Source organism: Mobula hypostoma, chromosome 14 (genome assembly GCF_963921235.1).
Source record: "Mobula hypostoma chromosome 14, sMobHyp1.1, whole genome shotgun sequence".
Classification (NCBI taxonomy): Eukaryota; Metazoa; Chordata; class Chondrichthyes; order Myliobatiformes; family Myliobatidae; genus Mobula; species Mobula hypostoma.
Genome location: NC_086110.1, coordinates 65,793,039 through 65,816,622, shown reverse-complemented (window position 1 = coordinate 65,816,622; position 23,584 = coordinate 65,793,039). Strand labels below are relative to the sequence as shown.

General features: G+C 42.8%; 1 protein-coding gene across 2 annotated transcripts in view; it reads left to right on the top strand.

The window, feature by feature from the left end:
- Positions 1-23,584, top strand: part of LOC134356336 (hypoxanthine-guanine phosphoribosyltransferase-like) — a 91,304-nt gene that overhangs the window by 28,375 nt on the left and 39,345 nt on the right. For both annotated transcript variants that reach the window (XM_063067225.1, XM_063067226.1), the window contains exon 2: positions 14,034-14,140. In XM_063067225.1, the coding sequence (XP_062923295.1) occupies positions 14,034-14,140 (107 nt within the window). The remainder of the gene's footprint in view (positions 1-14,033; positions 14,141-23,584) is intronic.

Here is a 23,584-nt window from a genome sequence, read left to right as displayed (position 1 = left end):
AGGGCTACAGTAGGAAACTTTGTCACATGGTGTGAGCAGAATTATCTGCAGCTTAATGTAAAAAAGACTAAGGAGCTGGTGGTAGACCTGAGGAGAGCTAAGGTACCGGTGACCCCTATTTCCATCCAGGGGGTCAGTGTGGACATGGTGGAGGATTACAAATACCTGGGGATACAAATTGACAATAAACCGGACTGGTCAAAGAACACCGAGGCTGTCTACAAGAAGGGTCAGAGCTGTCTCTATTTCCTGAGGAGACTGAGGTCCTTTAACGTCTGCCAGACGATGCTGAGGATGTTCTACGAGTCTGTGATGGCCAGTGCTATCATGTTTGCTGTTGTGCGCTGGGGCAGCAGGCTGAGGATGGCAGACACCAACAGAATCAACAAACTCATTCGTAAGGCCAGTGATGTTGCGGGGATGGAACTGGACTCTCTCACAGTGGTGTCTGAAAAGAGGATGCTGTCTAAGTTGCATGCCATCTTGGACAATGTCTCCCATCCACTACATAATGTACTGGTTGGGCACAGGAGTACATTCAGCCAGAGACTCATTCCACCGAGATGCAGCACAGAGCGTCATAGGAAGTCATTCCTGCCTGTGGCCATCAAACTTTACAACTCCTCCCTTGGAGGGTCAGACACTCTGAGCCAATATGCTGGTCCCGGACTTATTTCATAATTTACTGTCATAATTTACATATTACTATTTAACTATTTATGGTTTTATTACTATTTAATATTTATGGTGCAACTGTAACGAAAACCAATTTCCCCCGGGATCAATAATGTATGACTACGACTATAAGCTCCCACTATCTAGTCATAGTCATACTTTACTGATCCCGGGGGAAATTGGTTTTCGTTACAGTTGCTCCATAAATAATAAATAGAAAAAGAACCATAAATAGTTAAATGTGGCGCGCATCTCGTATAGTCTCTGCCATTCAAGTCCTGCTCCTAGCCTTCACGTGCAGCTTCGCTACTAAGCTAGCGGAACCGTTTCTACTGACAAGAGAAGGGGCAAAGGCGGGTTACTGGCACCTTAAAAGCAGTCGCTTTGGGCAAACGGAGCTCATCAGCCGTGGTTGGCATCTCATCCAGGAGGACGAAAGCTCTGAACTCGTTAGTCTTCTGCCTTGCAGCGTTACCCACTCATGGGGAAGGCTTCCTGAGAAAACCCCGGGGGGGGGCGCGTGAATGAGGAGCTAGGGTCCGTACGGCAGTCCTATGTTGAGTTCAACACTAACTTGAAACTTCTGTGTTGCTGCCCAGTGGCAAGGTAACTGACAGGTGGCAAAGGGCCAGTGTAAGTGTGTGGTTGCCAGGCAAAGGGAGTGATAGATGGGGGTAATGAAAGAGCACCTGAGGTGTGCTCTAACCACTGGGAAGTTGAAGGTGGCCTGGCAGTCGAGTCCAACCACTTACTGCTGTTACAATTCACCGACAGTCAGACAGCACAACAAATCTGTATCCTTTGCGATGGTTTTGGAACCACTGGTGAGCATCTATGCTCTATTAATCGCAGGTTTTATTTCATAGATTTAAGTGCAGATGCACTTAGCCTGATTAATATACTGTACTGCTTGATGCATCCAACAGATGCCATGACACAGTAATGGCTTTCTAGGCAAGTCGAGCTAATCTCGGAGAGGTGAAGTTGATTTTCATCTTTGAAAACTGTTATGTTTTTTTTAAATTGGAAGTTACTACAAACAAGCTTGAATGTATTTTCTTCTGTTTTTCATTTACTAACAGAATGTACAAGAGATATAGATAGGGTTAAAGGTGTACCAAATTATGAGTGGTACAAACAGGGTTAAAGTTGTACAAAATTATGAGGAGTGTAGATGGAGTAAATGCAAGCAGGCTTTTTCCATTGAGGTTGGGTGAGATTGGAACTAGAGAGTGTAGGAAAAGAGTGAAAGAGGGAATATCTGAGGAGGAGCTTCCTCACTCTGAAGGGTGGTGAGATTGTGGAATGAGCTGCCAGTGAAAGTTGTGGATGTGGATTTGATTTCAACATACAAGAGAAGTTTGGATGGTAGGGTTGTGGTACAGGTGCTAGTCTGGGGCTAGGCAGAATAACGGTTTGGCACGGACTGGCCTTTTGGCAAAGGGCCTCTTTTTGTGCTGTAGTGTTCTATGACTTAAATGATCCTTAACTTTTGAAAAGCACAAATCTCTACATATTGAAATCTGGAATAAACAATATAATCTTGGAACTGCTTGGCAGATAATGCATCATTCGCAGAGGTAAATCAATTCAAGAAGTGTTTGGCAATGTCAAGTTGGTGTTTCATTTGGCTGAGCAAATATCGTGTTGAGCATGCCTTCATGTTTCATTGTTTTTAGATTAAATATGTTGTTGCAAGAGATTTTTGTGATAGTGGATCTCAAATCAACCATTGTTCTTGTTGGAATTTGTTTCTATTTTATATGCTCCCTGCGAGTACACAGTTTCATTTTATGCATATTCAGATATATTCTGGATTGTTGTGGAGCTGATCTGTGTTTGTCCATATCCAGATATCTTCAGGGTTCCAATCACAAATGAGAAAATCTGCAGATGCTGGAGATCCAAGGAACACACACCACCTTCAGGATTGGTGTGTATCTTCAGGATTGCTGTAGAGGTGATCTGTTTTGTGCAAAAACAGATATCTTCAAGGTTGCAGTGGAGGTGCTCTGTTTTTGTGTGTTGACTTACTTACTTGGGTTGCAATAATATGTTAACACCACAACACTACATTGATGTCCAATCGAAAGGGAAATGATCAGGAATTGGTTATTTGACTCCTTGAGTCTGCAATGCCAAAGCAAGAATCATCCTCAATACCATTATTTCTTGCTCATCCCCCTATTCCTTGATTCTTCTAATATCAAGAAAACCGTCAATGTCTATATGAGCTAACTCTATGTTTAGGTCTCTGGTGAAGAGAATTCCAAAGATTCACCGAAGTGATGAATTATATATAAATTAGACACAATTTTGATAAGAAGCAATGCAAATAGAACAAAATTAAATGAAGTCCTTTTCAGTCCAAAGTGGTCTAAGTGTTACTCAAATGTAATGATAATGTTTTTACCTTTACTCTCCCACCAGATTCATGATATTCTTATTTCCTTTAACCTCATGGACTGCATTAATGTGACTGGAGTTATTTATTTAGCAGTAAATAATGTTCAAAACAAGGATAACTAATTTAATAAATTAGTATTAGAAAAACTTACAGCGCAATACAGGCCCTTCGGCCCACAAAGCTGTGCTGAACATGTCCTTACCTTAGAAATTACCTAGAGTTACCCATAGCCCTCTATTTTTCTAAGCTTCATGTACCTATCCAGGAGTCTCTTAGAAGACCCTATCATACCTGCCTCCACCCCTGTCGCCAGCAGCCCATTCCACGCACTCACCACTCTCTGCGTATTTTTTTAAAAAACTTACCCCTGACATCTCCTCTATACCTACTTCCAAGCACCCTAAAACTATGCCCTCTCATGCCAGCCATTTTAGCCCCTGCAAAAAGCCTCTTGACTATCCACATGATCAATGCCTCTCATCAAAAGCTCAAGCTTTTCACTCTGCTGTAAGTCATCCCTACAATCGCCGAGATTCTATTCTGTAGTGAATACTGAAGCAAAGTATTCATTAAGTACCTCTGCTATCTCCTCTGGTTCCATACACACTTTTCCACTGTCACACTTGATTGGTCCTATTCTCTCACGTCTTATCCTTTTGCTCTTCACATACTTGTAGAATGCCTTGGGGTTTTCCTTAATCCTGTCTGCCAAGGCCTTCTGGCTCTCCTAATTTCTTTCTTAAGCTCTTTCCTACTAGTCTTGTAAGCTTCTAGATCTCTATCATTACCTAGTTTTCTGAACCTTTCGTAAGCTCTTCTTTTCTTCTTGACTAGATTTACACCACGGTTCCTGTACCCGACCATTCTTTCCCTGTCTCATTGTTAAACATATCTGTAGTATTATGTGTAGAATTGGCAGTCTTTTTTTAAGGAAATGTGTAAATACATGGGCGAAGTAATCCTGGGAATGTTTACTGGACTAATATCCGGAATAGAATTAGAATTGGTTTATTATTGTTATATGTACTGAGACATGGTGAAAAGCTTTTCTTGCATGCTGTTCTTTGGATCACTGTGCATTGAGGTAGAACAAGGTAAATCAATAATAGAGTGTCACAGCGACAGAGAAAGTAAAGCACTAATAGACAATGAAGTGCAAGATCATAATGTAGTAGATTGAGGTCAAGCATCCATAATATCCTATTAAGTTCTATAGTCTGATAACAGAGGGATGGAAACTTTCCTTGAGTTTGGTGGTACGTGCTTTTGGGTTTTTATATCTTCTGCCCAATCGAAGAGAGTATGTCCAGGATGGGTGGGGTCTTTGATTATACTGGCTGCTTTAATGAGGCAGCTGAGAGTGTAAGAGGCTAGTTTCTGTGATGTGCTGAGCTGTGGACACAGCTCTCTGCAGTTTCTTGTGGTCATGGGCAAAGCAGTTGCCATGCCAAGCTGCGTGTGTCTCGAGGGAAGGTTGGAATAGCCAGACTTGTATCTGCTGACGTTCTTGCACTGGGTTACCCATATATTCAACAGGTCACCAAGGTGACCATATTCTGTTATATTGGAACACTATAGAGAAGGGAACTAGGAAGGATGTTGCCAGGACTTGAGGAACTGTGTTAGAGGTTGAATAGGTTTGGACTTTATTCCCGGGGCACAGGAGAAGGAGGAGGTAAGTTCCTAGAAAGTTGTACAAAATTGGAACGGTTATAGATAGGGTGAATGCAATCAAACTCTTTCCTCTCAGGCCGGGTGAGATTAGAACTAAAAGTAATAGTTTAAGGGTGAAAGGGAGAACTTCTTTACTCAGAAGGTGGTAAGAGTGAGGAGTGAGTTGCCAGCTGAAGTAGTAGATGTGGATTCAATTGTAACGGAGAAGTTTGGAAAGGTATGGATTGGTATGTGGATGGGAGGGTTTGGAGGGATGTTGTCTTGGTGCAGGTAGATGGGACTAGACAGAAATCTAGGTCAGCATAGACTGGATGGGCTGAAGGATCTGTTTCTGTGCAATGGTGCTCTGTGACTCCAAGTTAGATCTGAAACTTCTGAATTAGGATTGGCTTTAAGAGCTGGATCAGTCCAGCTGCAGTGAGTGTGAGTTGAGTCTGCAACTTCCCCACTCACCCACCGGCTCCCCAACTCCTTCGGGAGCGTCAGTGCGCTGGTGCTTCTGAATACGTACCAGGCCCCTTCAGCGGGTCACCCCGCCTGACGTGGAACTGGCGTGGAGTAGGGTAGTCCAACTGCCTAGGTAAAATACAACACAACACTGAGGCTGCAAGAAAGGTGTCGACACGGTGTGTTTCCTGCTTAATGTCAAAGTGAAGAAATTACATGAAGGGCAGGTAAACAGCTACAATCAGGTGTTAATGCAACGTAGTTTCTCCCCAGAGTTCTGAATGTCACAATGAATTGCAGACAGACAGCAGGAGTGACCATGACTATGTAAGATCATGATAAATGATTTTGAAGAAGATGTTTCATCTTGTGTGAGAATCTGGAATTAGAAATCACTGTGTGGAAAAATAGAAGAGGTTGCCTGTTTGAAACAAGAAATGAGGTGTTTCTTTTTCTCTCTGTCAGAGGGTCATGATTCTGTTGACCTCTCTGTCTTTAAGGGTCCCAATAGTGTTTCGGCACATCAAATCTCAGTTGGTATCTCTGACAGTTTATTCCCCTCCAAAGATGATGCCTGACTTCTGACTTCCTGAGTTATTCAGTGTTTGTGTGTGTGTGTGTGTGTTGCTCAAACTTCCCAGCATGCACAGAATCTGTTGTTTCTATTACTTCCCTTTTTTATTTTATGTCCTTTATATGTTGTCCATACAGAGAGTTAATGTTGAGCAGAACTCCGTAAGACATTGGACAAAGGGTAGAAACCGGATGGTTTGGCAGATAAGTATGTGGCTGAAGAGCTGGTGCAGGGAGCAGGGCTTCAGGTTCTTGGATCATTGGGATCTCTTCTGTGGCGGGAGGAGGGTATGACCTGTATAAATGGGACGGGTGGCACCTGAACCCGAGCGGGACCAATATTCTCATGGGCAGGTTTATTACAGCTGTTGGGGAGTGTTTAAACTAAATTGGCAGGGGGATAGGAACCAGAGTGAAGGGACTTGGGATAAGATGGATGGTAAAAAAGCAAAGATAGCTTGCAGTTAGACTGTCAGGAAGGGTAGACAAATGATAGGACAAAATTGCAGCCAGCAGGGTGAATATCAGTGCATTAAGGATACAGAATCAAAAAGGGTAGCAAATACGGTACTCAAGAATCAAAAAGGGTAGCAAATACGGTACTCAAGAATCAAAAAGGGTAGCAAATACGGTACTCAGTGTTATATCTCAGTGCACGGAGTATAAGAATTGAAGTGCATGATCTTATTGCACTTTTACAGATTGTTGGGTATGATGTTGTGGCCATCACTGTAACATGGCTGAAGGATTGTTGTAGTTGGGAGCTGAATGTCCAAGATTACACATTGTATTGGAGGGATAGGAAAGTAGGCAAAGTGGTTAGTTGTGGTGGTAGGGGATTTTAATTTTCCATACATTGATTGGGTCTCCCATACTGTTAGGGGTCTAGATGGTTTAGAGTTTGTAAAATGTGTTCAGGAAAGTTTTCTAAATCAATATATAGAGGGACCAACTAGAGGGGATGCAATATTGGATCTCCTGTTAGGAAACGAGTTAGGACAAGTGACAGACGCCTGTGTAGGGGAGCACTTTGGTTCCAGTGATCATAACATCATTAGTTTCAACTTGATCATGGACAAGGATAGATCTGGTCCTAGGGTTGAGGTTCTTAACTGGAAGAAGGCCAAATTTGAAGAAATGAGAAAGGATCTAAAAAGCGTGGATTGGGACAGGTTGTTCTCTGGCATGGATGTGATCGGTAGGTGGGAAGCCTTCAAAGCAGAAATTTTGAGAGCGCAGAATTTGTATGTTCCTGTCAGGATTAAAGGTAAGGTGAATAGGAATAAGGAACCTTGGTTCTCAAGGGATATTGCAACTCTGATAAAGTTCTTCTTTTGTATGACGTGTATAGGAAGCAGGGAGTAAATAAGGTGCTTGAGGAGTATAAGAAGTGCAAGAAAATACTTAAGAAAGAAATCAGGAGGGCTAAAAGAAGACATGAGGTTGCCTTGGCAGTCAAAGTGAAGGATAATCCAAAGAGCTTTTACAGGTATATTAAGAGCAAAAGGATTGTAAGGGATAAAATTGGTCCTCTTGAAGATCAGAGTGGTCGGCTATGTGCAGAACCAAAGGAAATGGGGGAGATCTTAAATAGGTTTTTTGCATCTGTGTTTACTAAGGAAACTATCATGAAGTCTATGGAATTAAGGGAAACAAGTAGTGAGATCATGGAAACTGTACAAATCGAAAAGGAGGAGGTCCTTGCTGTCTTGAGGAAAATTTAAAGTGGATAAATCCCCGGGACCTGACAGGGTGTTCCCTCGGACCTTGAAGGAGACCAGTGTTGAAATTGCAGGGGCCCTGGCTGAAATATTTAAAATGTCGCTATCTACAGGTGAGGTGCCGGAGGATTGGAGAGTGGTTCATGTTGTCCCGTTGTTTAAAAAAGGATCGAAAAGTAATCCGGGAAATTATAGGCCAGTAAGTTTAATGTCGGTAGTAGGTAAGTTATTGGAGGGAGTACTAAGAGACAGAATCTACAAGCATTTGGATAGACTGGGACTTATTAGGGAGAGTCAACATGGCTTTGTGCGTGGTAGGTCATGTTTGACCAATCTGTTGAAGTTTTTCGAGGAGGTTACCAGGAAAGTGGATGAAGGGAAGGCAGTGGATATTGTCTACATGGACTTCAGTAAGGCCTTTGACAAGGTCCCGCATGGGAGGTTAGTTAGGAAAATTCAGTCGCTAGGTATACATGGAGAGGTGGTAAATTGGATTAGACATTGGCTCGATGGAAGAAGCCAGAGAGTGGTGGTAGAGAGTTGCTTCTCTGAGTGGAGGCCTGTGACTAGTGGTGTGCCTCAGGGATCAGTGCTGGGTCCATTGTTATTTGTCATCTATATCAATGATCTGGATGATAATGTGGTAAATTGGATCAGCAAGTTTGCTGATGATACAAAGATTGGAGGTGTAGTAGACAGTGAGGAAGGTTTTCAGAGCCTGCAGAGGGACTTGGACCAGCTGGAAAAATGGGCTAAAAAATGGCAGATGGAGTTTAATACTGACAAATGTGAGGTATTGCTCGTTGGAAGGACAAACCAACGTAGAACATACAGGGTTAATAGTAAGGCACTGAGGAGTGCAGTGGAACAGAGGGATCTGGGAATACAGATACAAAATTCCCTAAAAGTGGCGTCACAGGTAGATAGGGTCGTAAAGAGAGCTTTTGGTACATTGACCTTTATTAATCAAAGTATTGAGTATAAGAGCTGGAATGTTATGATGAGGTTGTATAAGGCATTGGTGAGGCCGAATCTGGAGTATTGTGTTCAGTTTTGGTCACCAAATTACAGGAAGGATATAAATAAGGTTGAAAGAATGCAGAGAAGGTTTACAAGGATGTTGCCGGGACTTGAGACACTCAGTTACAGAGAAAGGTTGAATAGGTTGGGTCTTTATTCCCTGGAGCGTAGAAGAATGAGGGGAGATTTGATAGAGGTATATAAAATTATGATGGGTATAGATAGAGTGAATGCAAGCAGGCTTTTTCCACTGAGGCAAGGGGAGAAAAAAACCAGAGGACATGGGTTAAGGGTGAGGGGGGAAACGTTTAAAGGGAACATTAGTGGGGGCTTCTTCACACAGAGAGTGGTGGGAGTATGGAATGAGCTGCCAGACGAGGTGGTAAATGCGGGTTCTTTTTTAACATTTAAGAATAAATTGGACAGATACGTTGATGGGAGGTGTATGGAGGGATATGGTCCGTGTGCAGGTCAGTGGGACTAGGCAGAAGATGGTTCGGCACAGCCAAGAAGGGCCAAAAGGCCTGTTTCTGTGCTGTAGTTTCTATGGTTTCTATGGTTTATGGTTAGTGTGGTGCTCCTGATAAAAATGGCATCAAATCATTAGAAAAATGTTGAATCCTTGTGGGATGAGTTAAGAAACTGCAATGGTAAATGGATCCTAATGGCAGTTATATATAGGCCTCCAGACAGTAGCTGGGATGTGAACTACAGATTTTAATGGGAAATAGAAAAGGTGTGTCAAAAGGGCAATGTTAAGATAGTCATGAGAGATCTAAATATGCAGGTAAATTGAGGGGAAATCAGGTTGGTAAGGGCTCGCAAGAGAGTGACTTTGTTGAATGCCTACAAGATGCTTTTTAAAGCAGCTTGTCATTGAGCCTACTAGGGGATCAGCTATACTGGACTGGGTGTTATGTAATGAACCAGAGGCGTTTGGGGAGCTTAAGATGAAGGAACCCTTAGGAGGCAGTGATATCAAATGGTTGAGTTCAACTTGAAATTTAATGGGGAGAAAGTCTGACATAGCTATATTTCAGTGGAGTAAAGGAAATTACAGTGGTTTGAGAGACGAGTTGGCCAAAGTAAATTGGAAGGAGATGTTGACAGGAGTGACAGCAGGGCAGCAATGGCTTGAGTTTCTTGGGAAAATGAGAAAGGTGCAGGATAGATGTATTCTCGAAAAAGAGAAATACTGAGATGGCAAAATAGTACAACTGTGGCTGAAAAGGGAAGTCAAAGCGAATGTAAAAGCAAAAGAGAGGGCATACAACAAAGCAAAAACTAGCAGAAAGATAGAGGATTGGGAATTTTTTAAAAAATCTACAAAAAACAACTAAAAAAATCATTAGGAGGGAAATGATGAAATGCGAAAGCAAGATGGCATACAATATAAAGATGGGTAGAAAAAGCTTTTTCAAGTATATATTAAAAAAAAAGTCAGATGAGAATGGATATATGACCTCTAGAAAATGAGGCCAGAGAAATGATAATGGGGGGGGGGGGGAAGGAGGAGGACAAGGTGATGGCAGATGAACTAAATGAGTATTTTGCATCAGTCTTCACTGTGGAAGACACTAGCAGTGTGCCAGCTGTTGAAGGTTGTTAGGGAAGCGAAATGAGTGCAGTTACTATATATTTTTTTAAAAAGGGGAGAAGGCACTCAAAAAGCTGAAAGATCTAAAGGTACATGAGTCACCTGGACCAGATAAACTACAGCCCAAGGTTCTGAAAGAGGCAACGGTAGAGACTGTGGAGGCATTAGTAATGATCTTTCAAGAATCATTGGACTCTGGCATGGTTCAGAAGGACTGGAAAATTGCAAGTGTCACACCACTCTTTAAGAAAGTGGCAAGTGAAATACAATGTTGGAAATTGCATGGTCATGCACTTTGGTAGAAGAAATAAATGTTCAGACCATTTTCTAAATGGGGAAAAAATCCAAAAATCTGAGATGCAGAACACCCTAAAGGTTAACTTGCAGGTAGAGTCGGTGGTGAGGAAGGCAAATGCAGTGTTAGCATTCATTTCAAGAGGACTAGAATATAAGAGCAGGGATGTGATGTTAAGGCTTTATAAGGCACTGGTGAGGAATCACGTTGAGTATTGTGACCAGTTTTGGGCTCCTTATCTCAGAAAAGATGGCTAGCATTGGAGAGGTTTCAGAGGAGGTTCACAAGGTTGATTCTGGGAATGAAAGGGTTAACATACCGAGGAACATTTGATATTTCAGGGCTTGTACTCACAGGAATTTAGAACAATGAGGGGGGATCTCATTGAAACCTTTCGAATGTTGAAAGGCCTAGACAGAGTAGATGTGGAAAGGGTATTTCCTATGGTAGGAGAGTCTCGGACAAGAGAGCACAGCCTCAGGTTAGAAGGGTGTCCATTTAAAACAGAAGTGTGGAGAAATTTCTTTAGCCAGAGGGTGGTGATTTTGTGGAATTTGTTACCACAGAAAACTGTGGAGGCCAGGTCATAGGGGGTATTGAAGGCAGAGATTGATAGGTTCTTGATTGGCTACTGCATCAAAGGTTACAGGGAGAAGGTTGGGGCTAAACAGGGGAAAAAGGATCAGCCATGATTGAATGGTGAAGCAGACTCGATGGGCCAAATGGCCAAATTCTGCTCCTATGTCTTGTGGTCTACTAGGTCATTTTGCCCATCATGTCTGTTCTGCCATTTGATCACGGCTGATTATTTTCCCCCTCAGCCTCATTCTCCTGCCACCTTCCCATAATCCTTGATATCCTCACTAATCGAGAACCTATCAGCCTCCGTTTTAAATATACTCAACGACTTGGCCTCCACAGCCATATGTGGCAATGAATTTCATATATTCTTCACACTCTGACTAAGGAAATTCCAACTTATCTCTGGGACATCCTTCTATTCTGTGTCTCTGCTCTCTGGTCCTAGACTCTCTTACTATAGGAGATATCCTCTCCATATAAGACCATAAGATATAGGAGCAGAAGTAGGCCATTCAGCCCATTGAGTCTGCTCCACCATTCAATCATGGGCTGATCCAACTCTTCCAGTCATCCCTACTCCCCTGTCTTCTCCCATACCCTTTGATGCCCTGGCTAATCAAAGACCTATCTGCCTTAAATGCACCCAATGACTTAGCCTCCACAGCACTCATGGCAACAAATTCCACAGATCTACTACCCTTTGACTAAAGTAATTTCTCTGCAATGTTCATTCTGCCCAGGCGTTTCAATGTTTCGTTAGTCTCAATGAGTTCCCCACAGCCCATCTATTCTTCAGTGAGTACAGACCCAGAGACATCACACATGCCTCAGACATTAACCCTTTTATTCTTGTAAACCTCTGGACCCTCTTCAATGCCAGCACATCCTTTCCTAAATATGTGGCCCAAAACTGCTCACAATACTTCACATGTGGTCTATCCAATGCCTTCTAAAGCCTCAGCCCCATTTCACATAATCCTTTATGAATTGAAGCATTCATTTATTCCTTGTTCAGAGTTGTCAGTCAAATCAGAAACTGGTAATGCATGCACTCTGTCTAATGAAATAAATGTTCATACATTTTGTCAGATCATTTTGTTATTAAATGGAAAGGAACGTACAGCAATAGCTGAGGCATGCTCTCAAAGGACATTGAATTCTAATTAATTGTGAAACTCTTCCTGTGATTGATTTGTTCTTGCAAGGAGTCCCACAGAATTGGAATGTTTCATAATGCTGCACAAGATTGCTTGTACTCCGTAGTTTTCTTTTTCCTTTTTTCAAATATGTAGTATGGAACGTGCCCTTCCAGCCCAGTGAGCCGCACAGCCCGGTAACCCACCTATTTAATGCTAGCCTAATCACAGGGCAATTTACAATGGCAGATTAACCTACTAACCAGTATGCTTTTGACAGTGGGGGGAAACCAGAGCATCCAGAGTAAACCCACGTGGTTACGGGGGGAGCGTACAAACTCCTTACTGACTGTGGTAGGAATTGAACCCTGGTCACCGGTACTGTAAAGCGTTGTGCTAACCTGTACGCTACCGTGACGCCTCATGGAGAAGGTAGCAACAAACTGTGATATTTTTTCCACGTTGGCTGACTGGGACTTTGGCCCCGGATTCATGCTAAATCTCAGGCGAAAATCAGAACTGATCATTAAAGTATGTTGTGCAGGTTTGGGAGGTTGGGCAATTTTTGCCCTGTCAGAGGTGGGTATCTGCAAAGAACTGAGCAGTATTCAGGGGTTTCCAGGAAAATGGAACTGCCACCTTCCATGGGAAGCATTAATCAGAAGTGTTCCCTGCTCGGAAATCCTTGTTATCTTGTGAGAATGAAAGGGGGTTTCCCATCGTGCCGGGGTTCTCCCAGGTTCCCTGGCAAAATTTATCTCCTACCCAACATCAATAATACGGAGTTTTGGAGTCCAGTCCCAGGGCTGAAACACAAACTTTCCAACCTACCAACTCAGCACTGATATATGAGCTTTCGGCCTGGAGTGACAAGGGGCTCCGAGCAACGAGTCTAAAATTGAAAGTTATTTTGCTCATTATAAATTTACTCAGAAGCAATAACAAACAGAATAAATAAAATAACTGTTTAGTGGATTGTTTGTTATAATATAAAGAGGTCAGTATCCTTGCCTAACCAGTCGGATTATTTAGTCCTTACCTCATTGTTCTTTGTAAAATGTTGCTGTGTGTATATAACACCATTTCAATGGTTGCAAAATGTTTGGAAATGTTCTCAATGAGCTTTCTTTTCTTCTATTTCTCTCACTCTTCTGCCGCATTCCAGCACTTGGATGTTGCTGCAGGCCTTTGCTTCCCTTTGCAGCCACTACCTCAAAGTGCTGCAAACAAGAGAAAATCTGTAGATGCTGGGAGATTTCATCGGGCCAGGCAGCATCTACAGAAAAGAGTTACGTCGACGTTCCGGGCCAAAACTCTTTGGCGGGACTGAAACACGATACTCCAAAGTCCTGCTGAAGGTTTTGGTCCAAAATGTCGACAGTACTCTTTTTCATAGATGCTGCCTGGCCTGCTGAGTTCCCCCAACATTCTGTGTGTGTTGCTTACCTCAAAGTATTATCTATTTCTATTTATTTAGAGATATAGCGTGAAGAATGCCCTTCCGGCCTTTTGAGCTACAGCGTCCAGCAGCCCGCTGATTTAACCCCAGCCTAATCATGGGACAATTTACAATGATCAATTAACCCAATAACTGGCATGTCTTTGGACTGTGGGAGGAAACCAGAGTATCTGGAGGAAACCGACGCGCACAGGAAGGAATGTACAAGCCTGTACAGAGGACACTGGAAGGCATTGAACTCCAAACTCCGATGCTCTGAGCTGTAATAGCATCGCACTAACCATTACACTACAGTGGCGAGCTGTAGTTTTGTGAAGTGCAGCAATTCTTAGTGAAGAGCAAAGTTAGCCCGAGTGAATCAGATCCAATTTTAGGTTTCCAAGGAGATACAATTATACTTCCATTTGAGTGATTTGGAAATTAATGGTGACATTTTGATCTCTGCAGATCAGTGACGATGAAAAGGGTTATGACCCAGAGTTGTTTTGTATTCCGAAGCACTATGAAGAAGACCTTGAAAGAGTTTTCATTCCTCATGGGCTTATTATGGATCGGTAAGAGAGATTCCTTAAAGTTTTGTACCTGGGAGTTGGGCATTGTTGGAGATGCATTGTTATATTTATGCAGTCTGACTCCTCTGAAAGCAGCAAGACTTTGACAAAATTACTCTGTGCTACCCGATTCCCTCTTCAACGCTTCACCTTTCCTGCCGATCGCCTCCCAGCTTCTCACTTCATTTCCCCTCCCCCAGTCATCCATCTTCCTCCTCATCTGGCATCACCTATCACCTACCAACATACTTCCTCTCTTCCTCCCACCTATTCTGGATTCTTCCCCTTTTATTTCCATTCCTGATGAAGAGTCTCAGCCTGAAATGTCAATTGTTTATTCCTCTCCTTAGATGTGGCTTGGCCTGCCGTGTTCCTCCAGCATTTTGTGTGTGTTGCTCTGAATTTCCAGCATCTGCAGAATCTCTTGTGTTTAGGACAAGACTACTCAAACTGCATACGGAATTATTGGTTCCATAAACTAAAGTGCAGAATACAGAAGTTTATGTAGTATCTATGGAAAAGAGGACTGTCTGAACACGAGGGGGGGGGGAGGGGGGATGGCTCGATTGATCTTGGAGTAGGTAAAGGGTTCTGCACAACATTGTGGGCCAAAGTACATGTACTGTGCTGTACTGTACTGTTCTATGCTCAGCAGGTCAGTCTGCATCTGTGAGAGAGAGAAATAACTTGGATTCATGGAGTCGTAGAGAAGTAAAGCATGTATACAGGCCCTTTGGCCCACCTAGTCCGGACTGAAACTAATTAAACTGCCTACTCCCATCAACCTCCACCTGTACCATAGCCCTTCATACCCCTATCATCCATGTACCTATCCAACTTTTCCTTAAATGTTGACATTGAGCTTTCATGCTTCACTAATGCTGGCAGCTTGTTCTACACTTCACAACCCTCTGAGTGAAGAAGTTTCCCTTCATATTCCCCTGCTTTATCTGTGCTAGAACCTCTATCAAGTCTCCTGTCATTCTTCACACTCTTCGGGGGGGGGGAGGAGTTTCTTCAAGTACATAAAGTGTAAGAGAGAGGCTTAAGGCTTAAGGAGAGAGCGATTATTAAGGCTGAGTTGTCAGGGCACTTGGGGGCACATGATAAAATAGGTCATAGTCAGCGTGGCTTCCTCAAGAGAAAATCTTGTTTGACGTATCTGTTGGAATTCTTTGAAGTAACAGGCAGGATAGACAAAGGAGAATTGTTGTGTACTTGGATTTTCAGAAGGCCTTTGACAAGGTCCCACACATGAGGATGCTTAAAAAGCTACAAGCTGGTGGTATTACAGGAAAGGTTCTAGCACAGATAAAGCAGTGGCTGACTGGCAGGAGGCAAAGAGCAGGAATAAAGGGAGCCTTTTCTGGCTGGCTGCCGGTGACTAGTGGTGTTCCACAGGGCTCTGTGTTGGGACAGATTCTTTTTATGTTATATGTCAATGATTTTGATGATGGAATTGAGGGCTTTGTTGAAAGATTTGCAGACAATATGAAGATAGCTGGAGGGGCAGGTAATTCTGAGGAAGCAGAAAGACTACAGAAGGACAGACAGATTAGAAGAAAGGGCAAAGAAATGGCTGATGGAATACAGTGTATGGTCATGAACTTCAGTAACAGAAATGAAAGGGATAACTATTCTAAATGGAGAAAAAATCCAAAAATCTGAGATGCAAAGGGACTTATGAGTCCTTGTACAGGATTCCCTAAAGGTTAATTTACAATCTGTGCCTAAGAGGGCAAATGGAATGTTAGCATTCATTTCAAGCGGACTAGAATATAAAATCAAGGATATAATGTTGAGACTTTATGAAGCATCATGAGGCCAACTTGGAGTATTGTGAGCAGTTTTGGGTCAATTATCTCGGAAAGGATGTGCTGAATCTGGAGAAGGTTCAAAGGAGGTTCAGGAAAATGATTCCAAGATTGAATAGCTTGTCATATGAAGAGCGTTTGATGGCTCTGGTCTGTATTGATAGGAATTTAGAAGAATGAGGGGTGACCTCATTAAGACCTATTGAATAGTGAAAGGCCTTGATAGAATGCATGTGGAGAAGATGTTTCCTATGATGGGAGAGTCTAAAACCAGAGGCGACAGCCTCAGAACAGAGGTACGTCCTTTTAACATGGAGATGAGGAATTTCTTTAACCAGAGAATTGTGAATCTGTGGAATTCTTTGCCACAGGCTGCTGTGGAGGTCAAATCTTCATGTAGGTTTAAGGCAGAGGTTGATAGATTCTTGATTGGGCAGGGCATGAAGGGATACTGGGAGAAGGCAAAATAGTGTGGCTGAGTGGGAATATAGATCAGCCATGATGAAATGGTGGAGCCACTCGATGGGCCACACGGCCTAATTCTGATCCTATATCTTATGGTTTTACGGAATAAAGTTCCAGCGTTATGTCCAGCCATCTGTTCATCTTTCAGATTTCCAGTATCTGCAGTTGTTTAGATTTCATAAAGTCATAGGCACAGAAAAGTACAGCACAGAAACCATCTTTTGGCCCACCTGGTCAATGCCAAGCCATTTAAACTGCCTACTCCTATCGACCTGCATTGGGACCATATCCCTCCATTCCCCTACCATCCATGTACCTATCCAGACTTCTCTTAAACTTTGAAATCGACCTCACATGCTCCACTTGAGCTGACAGTTTGTTCCACACTCTCATGACCCTCTGAGTAAAGAAGCTTCCCCTCATGTTTCCCTTAAACTTTTCATCTTTCACCTTTAACCCATGATCTCTAGTTTTAGTCCCACCTAACTTCAGTGGAAAAAGCTTGCTTGCATTTACCCTATCTATCCTTCTCATAATTTTGTACCCCTCTGTCACATCTCCTCTTGGTCTTCTACGTTCCAAGAAATAAAGTCCTAACCTATTCAATCTTTCCATATAACTCAGGTCCTCCAGATCCAGCAACATCCTTGTAAATTTTCTCTGTACCCTTTCAACCTTTTTTGCCTCTTTCCCGTGGGTAGGTGACCACAACAGTTTTCAATATTCCAAATTAGGCCTCACCAACTTCCTGTACAACTTCATCGTAGCATCTAATCTCCTGTACTCAGTACTTTAATTTATGAAGGCTAATGTGCCAAAAGCTTTCTTTACAACCCCATCAACCTGTGACACCACTTCAACGAATTATGGACCTGTATTCCCAGACACCTTTGTTCTACCACACTCCCCAGTACCCGACTATTCACTGTGTAAAACCTACCCTGACTGGTCCTGCTGAAGTACAAAACATCACAGTTGACTGCATGAAATACTTCTCTTTCCATTCAATTCAGCTGGAATTGTTAACCTTTACTTCACCTCCCACAGCTGTTTCCCAGCTCTCTTGGCCTTTCCACGATATTCTATTTAATTTCAGATTTCTAGTATCTGCAGTGTTTTGAATATCACCACTATTCAGGGCCCTAAACAGTCCTTCCAGGTGAGGTGGTGCTTCACCCGCAAAGTTGTTGGGTTACTTATTGCATCTGATGCTCCCAAATTGGCCTCCTCCACATCAGTGAGACTTAATGCAGACTGGAGGATCACTTCATCGAGCACCTTCTGCTGCAATAGCTAGGATCTCCTGGTGCCACCCATTTCAATTCAACTTCCCATTCCCACACTGACATGTCTGGCCATGGCCTCCTTTACTGCCACAATGAGGCCAAGTGCAGATTAGGGAAACCAATACAAGGATTGTCTAAGTACAGCTGCTTTACTAAATATATCAGAAACACAAGAGTTTCTACTGATGCTGGAAATCCAGAGCAACACACACAAATTTAACCAATTTCCCCCGGGATCACTAAAGTATGACTATGACTATGACAAAATGCTGAAGGAACTCAGCAAGTCAGGCAGCATCAATGGAAATGAATTAACAGTTGCTGTTTTGGGCCAAGACTCTTCATCAGGACTGGAAAGGAAGGGGGAAGATGCTAGAATAAGAAGGTTGGGGAGCAACACCTCATATTCTGTCTAGGTAGCTTCCAACCTGGTTGCATGAGCATCGATACCTTCTGGTAATTTTCCCCCTCCCCTTTCATTTCCCAACACCGCCCTCTTATCTCTTCTCGTCAGCTGCCTATAACCCTCTTTAATATCCCTTCTCTTTCCCTTTCTCCCATGGTCTACTCTCCTTTCCTATCAGATTCTTTCTTCTCCAGCCCTTTTGTCTTTTCTACTTATCACTTCCCAGATTCTTGCTTCATGTCCCCTCCCCCACCCACCTGGCTTCATCCGTCATCTTCCAGTTTGACCTCCTTCCCCACCCCCAACTTTCCCCATTCTTTTCCAGTCCTGATCCGAAATATCCTTTTCCAGTCTTTCCCATTCTTTTCCAGTCTTGATCGGAAACATCAATGTTTATTCATTTCTATCAATGGTGCCTGATCTGCTGAGTTCCATCAGCATTTTATGTGTGTTACTAATATATCATATTTTTCAGTATATAGAAGTGCAGCACCAACCATCTCGGTAATAAAGTTTCTGGGAGTTTTGAGGCCAGTTATCAATTTGAAATGTTTCATATTGGCCAATAATCTGCATCATTCAAAATTAAAAAAGCATGTCTTTTCCAAGCAGTTTGTTCCTTGAGTGTGTGTGTGTGTGTGTGTGTGTGTGTGTGTGTGTGGATTACAGAATTTATTGAATCTCCTGTGTTTAAGTATTTGTCTTTCTGGCAGCATCCTAATGTGTATGCCCTGCACTCTCTCTCTCTATCCTTGATATTCTTCCTGTGATGTGGAGCTCAAGACTTTGCTCTTAACTGGCTCATTAAGGTTTTATAAAGACTCGTCATTTCTGCTTCCACTTTGTGTTCTATTCCCAGTGATAAAGCCTTAAATTCTACTTTTATGTCCTCAATGTCCATAAGAAGCTGTCTTTAATGTTTTGAATCTATTCCCCAAATCACGGAGAATTACAATACAGCAGGAGAACACGACTATGGAATCCTTGCTGGCTAAAAGTTCCATCAGTTCAGTCGTTGATCCATGTCTGTACCATTGCCAAATCGATTTGAGATCCTCCGTTGGTCATGGTCACTGATTCCCAACCTATGTTATGCCATGGACCCCTACCATTAACCAAGGGGTCTATGGATCCCAGTTGGGAACCTCTGGTTGGGGTTGACCATGATGTTTCATACCAGCAATCTATGTAATATGCAAGCCAGGGCAGTACGATATGGAGAGCAAGCTGTTACTCATGTAATAGGCTCTCCCTCTCAATGCAAGTGATGGATCTTGTCACGTACCCCGTGATGGGAATAAAGAACCAGCAGAGATGGAAAACACTTTGGAGTCTAGTATTGCTATAAACTAATAATATTTATTAGTGACTGCGCAATACAGTAATATAAATTTAAATAAATCAAACAGGTTAGCAGTGATTTATATATATCCGCAGTAACATAAAAGTCAAAACCCCCTTACATATATGTATGTGTATGTGTATATATATATATATATATATATATATATATGTGTGTGTGTATATATATATGTAAATGTAAGTATATCAGTAAGTGTGGAAATATATGTATGAAAAACCAAGCTTCTATAAGTCTAGGGGTAAAAAGATACAGTCTTACGATGATGAGTAAAGTTCAGTTCAGTTCATGGTATTTAGTTGAGTAGCGATGGAGGGAGAGAGAGAGAGTTGAGTCGAGTCTTCAGCTGAGCTGTTGCCATCGATCTTCTTGTCATCCTCTGAAATCCTTCACAAGTCACCAACTGTGACTTTAACAAGGGGGACTGGTTTCCCTGTGGTGGAGCTATAACCCCGGCAAGGGTGGACACATAGACAACTCCCCACCAGTCAACCCCTTCTCCTTCACTGGTAGAGCAATTTGGATCGATCCGCCTGATCGATCCTCCAAAACCCACTTTCTCTGTGGGCACAACAATGCTCATTCAGTGTCCAGATCATGTGTCTGAGGTCTGTATCATCTGACCTCCTATTTATCTCACCGTGCTGAGCTTCACCTATCATTCAAAGAGTCCCTCCTTCCTTTGTCTGTGAAGAAATGCAAGCAAGCAGAGCTGTCCTTGAAAGTAATATCAATAATGTGCTGTCGGTCGCCATAGCAACTTTCGAGCTGCTCGATGCTATCTCCAAAATAGAAATCCAAGGATACCTCCCGTGCCCTAACGGGACAGTCCAACCGTTAATCTTCGTCTCTCTCTCTCTCTTTTCAAAACAAACCATCGGTGATAAATATCCCTCTCCCCCCTCTCCCCCCTCTCCCCCCCAACAGTTAATAGGGGCACCCCAGGATCCCCTCACAATCCAAAGGAACGCCATAATCCAATACAGTTTGGCACCAGTGGCGTCACAGGAGTTGCCCATCGGTGTTGAACTCAACATCAGACTGCTTTAGGAACTCCAGCTCCTGATTTGTTTTTTTCTCCTCACTGTTTTTCTCCTGAAACCTTCCCCATGAGTGGGTATAGGTACAATGTAGCAAGGGTGTGAAATCAGATTTTCCTTCTAGATGAGCTGCTAAATCTGGATGATGAGCCTCATCTGCCTAAAATGACTGGTTTGAGGTACCAGTAACCCGCCCATGCCCCTTCTCCTGTCAGTAGAAATAGTTCAGCCGGGCTTAGTAACTAAGCCACATGAAAAGGCCAGGAGCTGGACTTGGTTGTCAGAGGCTATTTGAGACGCACACCATTGGTAACATTTACTAGACTGTGGGAGCTTATCCCCATTACCACTTTCAGCTATGACAACTGTAAGGAACCAAATCAATAAGCACATTTAATACAAGTGTCCCCAGGACTAAAACCTGTTAGCCACTGCAGATGCTGTAAGTCCAGAGTAACAAATGCAAAATGCTGGAAGATCTCAGGGGGTCAGACAGCATCTATGGAAAGGAATAGACAGTTGACATTTGAAGGATCTCTGCCCAACACATCAACTGTTTATTCCTTTCCAAATATGCTACCTGACCTGCTGAGTTCCTCCAGCATTTTGTGTTAGCCACTGCTGTCCGCAGATTTCTGAATGGACCATGAACACTACTTTTGCTCGCTATTTTTCATTACTTACTTTCTTATTTGTGTCTCAATGTAATTTGTAGTCTGTTGCATGTATTGCACTGTACTGCTATCACAAACAGAGGATTTCATGATGTACGTCAGTGATAATAATCTCTGTGAAAACTGGCCTTGAATTTTGTTCTGATGGTTTGTCTTTTCATTTATTAATTTAATGTGTTTTTTCTCTTAAATGTCCTAACTCTTTTTAGCTTGGTCAGATACACTTATGGAGTCCAGGTACCAACCATTCACTCCAACTTTTCCATCCATGCAATCTGCTATATGAGACTTTTGATGGCAAAATGAGCTGTCAGGGGAATTGGTGGAGGCAGGGGGAATGGTATCATTTAAGAAGCACTTGGATAGATACATGGAGGGGTGGGGCTTACAGCAGGGGTTCCCAACTTGGGGTCCACGGACCACTCAGTTGGTGATAGGGGTCCATGGTATAAAAAAAGGTTGATAACCTTGGCTTAGAGGGATATGGTGTGAACACAGGAAATTGGAAAGAGCTGGCTGGGCACCATTGTCGGCGTGGACTTGATGGGGCCAAGGGCCTGTAACCATGTTGTGTTACTCGATGACTCTATAACACCTCCTATTCCACCAGGATAGTCTCCAACCTGATAACATGAGCATCAATTTCTCTAACTTGCAGTAACCACTCCCTTCTGTTTTCCTCAAACCCTCTCAGTTTTTTTTGCTTTTACCCCATTCTGATGGCTCTCTCACTCATTCTCTTCTGGCTTTGCCCTCATGATCCCTGGTTCCCCGCCTCCTTCCCTTTATACCAATGTTCACTGCCCTCTCCTATTAAGTTCCTTCTTCTTAAGCCCTTTACCTCTTCCACCTATCACCTCCCAGCTTCTTATACCATCGCCCCCCCGCTGTCGTCCCCTGCCATCACCCCCCCATCACCTATCACCTGTAACCTTGAACTCCTTCCTCTCTCCCCACATTCTCATTTCTTCTCCCTTCCTTTCCAGTCCTGATCAAAGGCTCAAAGTAGATATATTATCAAAGTACATACAGTTGAAGTCAGAAGTTTACATACACCTTAGCCAAATACATTTAAACTCAGTTTTTCACAATTTCCAACATTTAATCCTAGAAAACATTCCTTGTCTTATTTCAGTTAGGATCACTACTTTATTTTAAGAATGTGAAATGTCAGAATAATAGTAGAGAGAATGATTTATTTCAGCTTTTATTTCTTTCATCACTTTCCCAGTGGGTCAGAAGTTTACATACACTTTGTTAGTATTTGGTGGTATTGCCTTTAAATTGTTTAACTTGGGTCAAACATTTTGGGTAGCCTTCCACAAGCTTCTCACAGTAAGTTGCTGGAATTTTGTTCCATTCCTCCTGACAGAACTGGTGTAACTGAGTCAGGTTTGTAGGCCTCCTTGCTCGCACATACTTTTTCAGTTCTGCCCACAAATCTTCTGTCGGGTTGAGGTCAGGGCTTTGTGATGGCCACTCCAATACCTTGACTTTGTTGTCCTTAAGCAATCTTGCCACGACTTTGGAGGTATGCTTGGGGTCATTGTCCATTTGGAAGGCCCATTTGTGACCGAGCTTTAACTTCCTGGCTGATGTCTTGGGATGTTGCTTCAATATATCCACGTAATTTTCCTTCCTCATGATGCCATCTATTTTGTGAAGTGCACCAGTCCCTCCTGCAGCAAAGCACCCCCACAACATGATGCTGCCACCCCCATGCTTCACGGTTGGGATGGTGTTCTTCGACTTGCAAGCCTCACCCTTTTTCCTCCAAACATAATTATGGTTGTTGTGGCCAAACAGTTCAATTTTTGTTTCATCAGACCAGAAGACATTTCTCCAAAAAGTAAGATCTTTGTCTCCATGTGCACTTGCAAACTGTAGTCCACTTTTTTATGGTGGTTTTGGAGCAGTGGCTTCTTCCTTGCTGAGTAGCCTTTCAGGTTACGTCGATATAGGATTTATTTTACTGTGGATATAGATACTTGTCTACCTGTTTCCTCCAGCATCTTCACAAGGTCCTTTGCTGTTGTTTTGGGGTTGATTTGCACTTTTTGCACCAAAATGCGTTCATCTCTAGGAGACAGAATGCGTCTCCTTCCAGAGCGTTATGACAGCTGTGTGGTCCCATGGTGTTTATCCTTGCGTACTATTGTTTGTACAGATAAACGTGGTACCTTCAGGTGTTTGGAAATTGCTCCCAAGGATGAACCAGAGTTGACATCATTTTCTGATCTCAATCTGACAGAAAATTTGTGGGCAGAACTGAAAAAGCGTGTACGAGCAAGGAGGCCTACAAACCTGACTCAGTTACACCAGTTCTGTCAGGAGGAATGGAACAAAATTCCAGCAACTTACTGTGAGAAGCTTGTGGAAGGCTACCCAAAATATTTGACCCA